We start from the raw sequence: 8,954 nt of genomic DNA, 5'->3' as shown, positions 1-8,954 counted from the left end.
CTCTTTCAACCCTGTAAGAGATCCAGAATTAAAATGTAAGAAGGAGGAGAGGGGCACCCCCGGGAGCCGAGGCCAGGGCAGGATGCTGGCAGGCGGAGGCGCGGAGCCGGAACCCGGCGAGTTTCCCTGCCCCAGCCTCGGAGCGCGGCCCCGCGGAACGTACGCACGGAGCTGCACGGCCGCGGAGCCCGAAAGAGCTCTTCTGGTCGCTGGAGATGGTTTTATCTGCCTTCCCCGAAACCTGACACCCGCAGCCCCGAAAAGCTTCCCTGACCTTGGTCTGTCAATCACCGGCATCAACCAGCCTGCTAGAGCCGGGCGGGCACCCCGCCAGCCCGAGAAGGTGGGGAATGGAAAAAAGAGAAAAAAAATTATAAAAAAAAATACTTAAACCCTAAAACAGCTGGGAACAGTTATCTCGCAAGCCTTGGCTCATCCTCCTAACACATCTCGCCTGCCCACCCCAATGCGGAGCAGTCAGCTGCCGGCCGGCAACGGCACTCAGCATCTCTGGAAAGTCTTAGAGTGATGTTTCTATCTTTAGTCCAAAAATCTTTTTAGTCTTAGATTTCTCTGGGTTTAGAATTAAAGATAATCAGGTTTGTACATTCTCCTGGAGGGGAGAAGGGAAGGGACTATTGAAAAAAGTCTATTAGCCGGTTGGCAGAGACAGTCTCTAAGTTGTGTCTAAATGGGGGAAGGGGGGGGGGGGGGGGGGGGGCAATTGTGTTTCCTGTCTTAGCGTCTCGTTTAATTCTGGGAGCAGCCGTAACCGGTCGTCACCTCTGCCCCGGCGGAGGGATGCAGATCTCGCTCCGGCTGTTAGCAACAGCTCTTCCAAACCTGCGAGATCAAACAAAATAATAGGATTTTCACCGAAGGGAATCGTCCTACTGAACTAACTGTACGAGATCACACAGCGAACCGTCGTCGTCCGGCAGCCAAATGCAGCGGCGCAAGCCCTGGGCTCTTCCTCGCCAAACACCCCATCCCCCGAGTGTGCAAGGCAGCCAGCCCACCCCCGCAGTGCTGCTCTCGGGGGGCTCCGACCGGAGCATTTCTGGCTGCAAGAAGCACCGACGCTTCTGCTCTCCAGAACCCCTTGCTCCGGCCGGGGCTTCATGGCCCTGTCCAGGCGAGGAGCCGCTTCTGTCTTGCTGGCCCAGCCCATCCTCCCCGAGGCTGCAAGGAGCGGAGCAGCGTGGGGACCGCTCACTAGCTACACCAGGGTTTGGGGTTTTTCCTTGGGGGGTGGGGGTTGGGGGGGGGGAGGGAGGTAGTTTACAGCATCTTCGCTCCGGTGAGCCTCAGGGGCGATTGAATGATCGCCCGGCGGGTTTCCGGAGTGGGAGGCGGTCAGCGCTCGGCCCCTCCGAGCCGTGTCATTCGTGGGCGCTGCCGGACCCCCGGTGCGCGGCAGCAATCGCAGCCTCCCGGCCTCCTCCGAACCCCCGGGGAGCAATGCACTGCCCGGGGCTGCAGCACCTCCCGGGCGGGGAGCGGCCCCCAGTCCCCGGCAGCAATGTGCGTGGGGAGAAGAGCCTCAAAGGACGGGCAGAGGACACGCACGCAAAACTGAGAGAGGGAAGAAGAGGGTTTTTGGGAGGGAAGATGCTTCAACCTCCGCAGTTGACATGCAGCTTCTCCTTAGTGCTCAGGGTGGAAAGCAGGAAGCCCCGGGAAGGTGGCCCCGAGCTGACCCGCACAGCCCCTCGCCCCCGCTGCCGGGGGAGCACCCCGCGGGCAGGCCGGGCCGGGGGAGGAATAGAAGGGGGTTCTCCTTTTCCCTTTCGCTTCAAGAAACTGCTCTCCATCGTACCCCCCGTGTCAACAGTCCTTTATGAATCAGTGATGAACGGCGAGAGATCAAAGTCGATACGCGGGGATGGCAAATACGGGAGCGAAGCCGGGAGGGGGTCACCCTTCGCTGATGGGGGATGCAGGCAGCAGGGGTGGGGGAGGACAGCGAGGGGCAAGCAGGCCCTGCCCGCCCCGACATCCGCGGGGATGCCTGTGCCCGGTGCCGCCGCAGTTCGGGCAGAGCCATGCCTAACCACAGGCCGGGCCGAGCACAAGTGCGGGTGGTTTTCCGCCTCCCCTGGCATGCCGGATCCCCCTCCGGAGCCGCCTGAGCGGTCGGAGGATGTCAGCCCGACCCCCGGGAGGGAGGGCAGCCCACGGCCCGGGTCCCCGCTCCGCAGCGTCCTGCCGGGCCGGGCTCTTCCCTCCGGGCACCGGCTGGTCCCAGTCCGGCCAGCCTGAGCCGTGCCCGTGGTGGTGCTTGGTTCCATTTTTCTTTTCTTTTAAATAGGATAAATGAAACCTCAGGAACGGGACCGGCCGCTGCAAAGGCACCGGCCGCTGCAGCCGCCCTCGCCGTGCAGAGGGTCTGCCCCGCCGCTGACACAGTTCTGCGGTGGGAATCTGGAGGGCTTTTCTAAGGCCTGTTTTTCCTATTTTTTGTTGTTGTTGTTGTTCAATTAGCCCTAGTGATTTATTCAATGCATGCATGAGGGGACATTAATATGCGGTGGCAGTTCCCACAAACAATATTCCTCTCAGGCTTTCTGCAGCCATAGCATTTACTGGCAAGGGGGGAGGCTATACAGGGAAAGCCAGGCTCTCTCACCCTTTTCCTCTGCAAACTCCTGTGCCCCCTTCGCAGGGCAGCAGGGTACGAGCATGTTCTCTGGGTCTGACTCATGTAGCCGGAGGGCTGGGAAGGCCCCCAGCCCCTTGCAAGCTCCCCCATCCCACCGGCTGGCCCAGCTGGCACTCACAGGACAGGGATGCGGCTGGCGTTTAAGAGAAGATTTTGGTTTGAAGTTACTACTTTATTTGCTTTTGTTCCACCCCCTCCCCCTCCCGCACACACACACTCTCTCTGTCCTTAACTGGTTTGTTCTCCAAACGCTCCTTATGCCACCCCTGAAAAGACAACTCGCTGCTGTTGGGAAGAGGAGCAGAGCAGAGAGAGGCTATTATTTTTGTGTAGTGCCTTGGATTTTGTGTTTTAAAAGAGGGATTTAAAGTTCAACACGGTTTTCACACTTTGGGAGTAGTAGCAGAGCGCAGACATGCTGCGACCCGGCCCTGGGGCTCCCTTTCCCGCACCCAGGCGAGGAGCCGGGGCGATTTCTAACCTCCCCTGGCTGCAAATTAGGGAGCTGCGCGATGGTCTGCCTTGAAAGCAGCTGATGGATGGCGGGGCTGCGAGGTGCTGAGCCCTGGGGGTGCTGGGTGGGGGAGATTTGTCCCCTTCTCCACATGTATCTAAAGAGTCTTCTAAACTGCCCGTTGCTGATGCTTTAAAAGGAGAGGGTTGGGGAGGGGGGGGGGGGGGGGGGTGAGGGGGGGCGGGTGGTGGTGGAAAGAAAGCCGGAATAAATAGAAAGTGCAGATGGAGAGGAGGAAAGTGAATGGCCATCGCGGATCCCAAAGGAGCCGGGGGAAGGACAGACTTGTCCGAGTCCTCTCCTTTTGTAATGGAAAAATAAAAAGGATGGGGGTGGGGGGGAGAGAGAGAGAGAGAGTGGGGAAAAAGAAGTAGAAGTGCCTGCACTTGGCGTTTCCCCTCTCTCTCAGCCCGGGGGTGGCTCAGGCCGGAGGCTCCCGCACCCCGCCGGGCTGCGGTGGGGACGCTCCTCCGGCAGCCGGGCCCGGCGCGGGGCTCCCATCGCTCCGCTCCTCCCGGCGGGGTAGGGGGATGCTCAGCCCCTGCCACGGGCAAAAAGCAGGAGCGGGTGGAAGACTGAGCGGTCCTACCCTGCGCGCAGCAGCGTTCCCGAGAGGGCAAAGGAGCTTCGCGACCCCCGGCGCTGGGCGAGAGGCAGGAGCTTGGCTGGGCAGCAGTGGGGGGGTGGGAGGGGGAAACACAAGGGGCCCAAAGTTTTTCCTCCTTTTTTTTTTTTTCCTGGAACACGAGACGTCAGAGAAGCGGGTCCCTCCAAGAAATGCCATTTCAATGATTTTAATAAGCAAAATAGGAAACAATTTTAATAACCAAAAACAGAAACCAGTCTGAATAAAACTACAATAGACCAGGTTTTTTAATATTTTTCATATCATAAGCAGGATTTGAAATTGATCCCTTCAGAACTTTACATGAAATAAAAACAATTTTTTTTCCCGCTGCTGCAATGTTTTGATTTCAACACAGTTGAATCAGTAAAAACCAAAGATCGTTTTCTGATGCATGACTAATATCCACAATATTTAAAACTGCAAGCACCATGCTGTTCATTACAATCTTGTTATTACTGTTAATTTATAAACTAATACAAACTTAAAATGCATCCGGCCAGCAGTGCCAGCTATCCTAAAAGGAAACTAAAAAATAAGTTTTCATTTTGGTATTTTTGTCAGTGCAACGTAAATCCTTTTACTGACCTGCAGGAGGAAAAAAAAAAAAAAAGTAATAAAAACACCCATAAGACTCCAAACTACTACTACTATACAACTGCAAATAAATTTTGGCTAAAAACTTTCACTCGCTGCATAGGGAAGCAGAGAAGCAGATTACAAATCATCGCAAAAGAATACACTTAGAAGTTGTAGTATGTCTTAATTTAAAAAAAAAAAAAGAAAAAAAAAGAAAGGTTTGTTTTTATAAGCTTTTCCAGCCCAGTCATCCGCTGCTCCCATTGAGAAACCTGACTTCAGTGGCGACCCGGAGCCCTCCCTGCTACTGCAACCTGACTCGTAACCGGGAGGGTTTGTTTGTTTAATTGGTTTGAGTTTGATTTTATTTGGGGTTTTTTTCTTTATTTACCGAAAATCTGGGGGCAGTTGTTTCTTAAAAAAAGAACTGGTATCTCGTCGGTCCTTACAATCAGAAGGGAAGCTGTACGGCCAAGCCTAACCACTCCGGGGCTGGGAATTGTCCTGAAGAGCTTCGCTGCCACTTTAAAGCATGGAGTAGGCTCTAGTGACCGGTGAGAGGTTTTTCCCTGTTAAGTTTAGGTTTGGCAATGCCATTCAGGCGTTTTTTGCTTCTGCCCCAACAAACAAAAACCAAAATGAAAACTAAAAAAAAAAAATAATAAAAATACAACTCAAAAGTGCACCAGATATACAAAGTTTTTTTTTTCCTAATGCAAAATGCCCATAACTTTTTTTTTTCTTTAAGTATCTCTTTAATACCAAACAAACCGTATAACCAGCCTGCTGAAATGTTATTTTGTTTTTGTTTTCTTTTTCTCCTGTGCGGTTTGAAGTAGCAGATATTTACAAGCTAACAACCATAAAAGAAACTAAGAGAGCAAACCCAACGAACAAAACTGCACAAGCAGTAAAAAGTTTGATAACTTGTGATGCTTTTCTTATCGATGAAACAAAACAACAACAGAAATCTATGATCGATGATCAACATGCTATAGTTAAACAAGAAAATGGTACAAAATAGAAATTATTACCATACATGTCCAGCATGCAGGATTAATATTTTTAATGCAGATTTTCGTATTTTTCTATATAATCAAGCAGGCAATAAAACTGATGAGTTTTTCTTTCTTTCATTCTTTCTTTCCTTTCTTAGATTGAATGTCCCATCTGAGTCCTGTAACTTATTTCTCAAAGCAGGCAATATATGAAGAGTTTGCATATATTGTCCTTTTAGATTTATTCTCTTTTTCCAAGCAGGTAAATTGTGCATGAGATGGTGCTGTATACGTCCTCTCTCTTTCCAAGCAGGCAGTATGTTATAGATGGCTTGTTCATTGTCCTTTTTTATTATTATTATTCTCTTAAAGTCCATCTCGTTCTGCAAGCGAGCGATCAATAAAACGCTTCACTTGTCCTTTTCTCCTTTACCTCTGCCTCTGTCACTCTCTTTAACTCACAAACGAAAGTCGAAAAGTTGCACTTTACCTCTCCCATCCCCACCCCCAGCCTACTTTTCCCACAGCTACTCTAGAAGACTGGATGCTGCAAAAAAATTCAAGTCTCTATTTTTCTCTCCTTCTTTCTCTCTAGTCAAGCAGACAGATGGATGGAGATGTCAGAGGAGGAAGGGAGCGGGGGGAGGGGGGAAGGTGACAGGGGTCAGGTTTGGGGGGTGGGGTTTTTTGTTTGTTTTTGTTTTTTTTTTTTTAATTATTTTTGTTAAGCACTCACATGAAGAACTCTGGGGAAGACGGGTTGTCACTGGTGGAGCCAGCCTCTCTGAAGCCATTGCTGGCAAGTTTCTCACACTTGAGCTTGTAGGCATCTCTCTCTCTGGCGAGCCGGGTCACTTCTTGCTTGAGTTGTTCCACCTGCTGAATGAGCTGGGTCTTTTCATTCTCCAGGTGGTGTTTCTGCTGGACGCGCTTATACCTGCAGGACTGGGCATAGCCCCTGTTCTTCAAGGTCCTCCTCTTCTGCTTGAGGCGGATCACCTCATCTTTGGTGAAGCCTCGGAGGTGCCTGTTGAGCTCCCTCACAGACATGGAGACCAGCTGGTCATCTGAGAACCGGTCCTCCACGCTGCTGGAGGGGGGATGCTGCTGGTGCGAGTTCTGGAGCTGCTGGGAGGAGCTGGAGGAGGTGGAGGGAGTGGGAGAGGCCTGGTGGTGATGGTGGTGGTGGTGGTGAGGGTGCCCGCTGCCGGCCAGGTCTTCATGAGTGACCGCGGGGTACTGGTGGTGGTGTTGGTGATGGTGGTGATGATGGTGGTGGTGGGCCCGGAAGCTCTCAAAGCCTTGCAGCTGCTGGGACACCTGGTGGGACCCAATGAGGGCTTCAACAGCATCCTCTGGAGTGAGGTTCAGCGCCTCAGGGTTCATCTGCTGGTAGCTGTTGGCCATCCAGTACAGGTCCTCCAAGTGGGTCTTCTGCTCGGTGGGGCTGAAGCTGGGCGAGGAGGGCACGGAGCTGCAGGGGGTGCTGATGGGGGTGGAGGAGACGGAGCCGGCAGGCTGCAGGCGGGTGCAGTGCCTGCCCGAGCGGTCGTTCCTGCCCAGGGGCTCCTTCTTCACGTCGAACTTCATCAGGTCGAAGTCGTTGACATACTCCATGGCCAGGGGGCTAGTGGGCAGCTCGGCTCCAATGCTGAGCTCTCCGGCCATCGCTGTCTTAAGGGCACCTCTCCCGGCGGAGGGGGCTGGAGACCTCACTCCAGCGCGCAGCCTGGCAGAGGGCTGGCCGCGCTCCCTTACTCCAAATCAACTTTGGCTTTGCTTTCTCGCTTCCTTCCCTCCGCTCCCCCTCCACCGCCGCCGCCGCCTCCTTCTCCCGGCTTCTGGGGCTTCTTCAGTCCGGAGCAACAAAGCCAAGGACGAGCCGGCACCCGGGGCCGCCTGGACGTCTCCTGTCTTTTTGTATCAGCGTTTGCAAACGCACCGCAGGCTGCGGCAGCTCCTGGCACTTAGACACCCGGTTGCAAGGAGAAAGGAGCAGTAGCAGGAAGGGCAAAAACGCAAAACAAAACAAAGATGCTGCCTTCGGGTCTGTGCAGGAAGAAGAACGGTGCAAAACGTCTAGCCCCCTGCCCCCTGCCTGGGTTTTTGTAAGTCCGGAGCTTTCTCCCCGCGGTGGCAGAGCACCGGAGTCTGCCGCAACTTTCCAGTCCGAGCGGGCGGCCGGGGGAGCGCGCTGCCTATTTGGCGGCGGCGGCTGGGCTTTGCACGGGAGTTCTCGCTGGCTCTGGCAGCGCAAGGGAAGGGGAGGGAAGAGGGGGAGGAAGGAGGGGAAGGAGGAGGAAAAAAAAAAAAGGAGGAGAGTGGGGACGAGAAAAACCCAGGTCTCCGCTGTAGCTGCCGCCTCCAGCGCTCGTTGTGCAGCTGTGATTCGCAGCGCAGCCCCCCTTGGCTTCTTATACGGCCGTGCCCGCCGAGAGCGCGGCGGGGGCCGGGGCCGGCGGCGGCCGCGCCAATGGCAGCGCGGCGGCGGGGCCGGGCCGGGCGGGCGGCGGGGCCGGGCCGGGCGGCGGCGGGGGCGGCGGGGCCGGGCGGCGGCGACGGCGGGGGCGGGCCGCGCCGTGACAGCTCCGCAGCGCCAGCTGAGCGGCCGCCGCTCCCAGCCCCGCTCCTCCGGGCGCTCCCCGCTTGCTTCCCCCCCGCCCCGCTCCCGCACCATCATCGCCTCCTCTTTTATTTATTTATTTATTTCTCCTCCGCCACCCCCCCACCCCCCGCTCCTTTTCGGCCTCTGCAATCCACACAGGAGGAGGGCTCGGGGACATCCTGCCCGTCCCTTTGTTCTAAATATAACAAAGTCCCTTTTTGCCCGCTGCCGTCCCGTAGCACATTTCAAGCGTCCCCCCATGCCACGCACACGCATCTCCCCTTCCAACTTTACGTAAGCGGCCCCGATGCGAAGGTACCGCGGAAAAAAAACGGCCACGAACGTGCACCGGGTCCGGGGAACGAGCGCCGGGGCTGCGGGGTGGTGCTGAGGGGGATGCGCTCGGACCCAGGAGCAAGGGAGGCACCGGCTCGGCAAGGCTGTCAGCTCCCCTTATACAACCGGGGAAATCCTCCCGGTTACAGGAAGCAAATCTCTCCCTAAAGTAAAGCAAAGGCATTGACACAGACAATCGCAAATATTAGGGAGAGAAGGGAGAAAATATAATTACATTTCAGTTCTGAGGGGACCGTGTTTGCTTTCCTCTGCTGTTCCCTGAGTGACTGCATGCAAAGGAGTACTCGGCTTGTAAGGGTTTTTAGTTTCTTTCTCTTTTTTTTTTTCGGTCCGGTAACAGGATTTTTTTTTTTTTTAACATTTTGTAACAATTAAGGGAGATTAGGGCTTCTTTTTACACTGTTTTTACGCTCAAACAGACAGAAAGTGCGACCCCAAGTGTCCTTTTGGAGAATAACAGCTACTTTTCACGGGGAAAAAACATCCGGAAAGAAGGGGACGGGCGGGCAGGAGCGGAGCCGAGCGGAGCGACGCGGGAGCGGCAGCGGGGCTGCTGCGGACCCGGCCCGGAGCTGCGCCTCCGCCCCCCGCACCTCAGCATCTCCCTTGCCTCC

The 8,954-nt window shown here is 54.9% G+C and overlaps 1 protein-coding gene across 1 annotated transcript; it reads right to left on the bottom strand.

The window, feature by feature from the left end:
- Nucleotides 1–4,019: 4,019 nt before the first annotated feature.
- Nucleotides 4,020–7,711, bottom strand: MAFB (MAF bZIP transcription factor B). Its single transcript, XM_084271623.1, has one exon. The coding sequence runs from the start codon at nucleotides 7,044–7,046 to the stop codon at nucleotides 6,111–6,113; it is 936 nt and encodes a 311-aa protein (XP_084127749.1). The 5' UTR covers nucleotides 7,047–7,711; the 3' UTR covers nucleotides 4,020–6,110.
- Nucleotides 7,712–8,954: the final 1,243 nt, after the last annotated feature.

Source organism: Gallinula chloropus (assembly GCF_964237585.1).
Source record: "Gallinula chloropus genome assembly, chromosome: 16".
Lineage (NCBI taxonomy): Eukaryota > Metazoa > Chordata > Aves > Gruiformes > Rallidae > Gallinula > Gallinula chloropus.
This window is presented reverse-complemented; position numbering and strand designations above follow the sequence as displayed.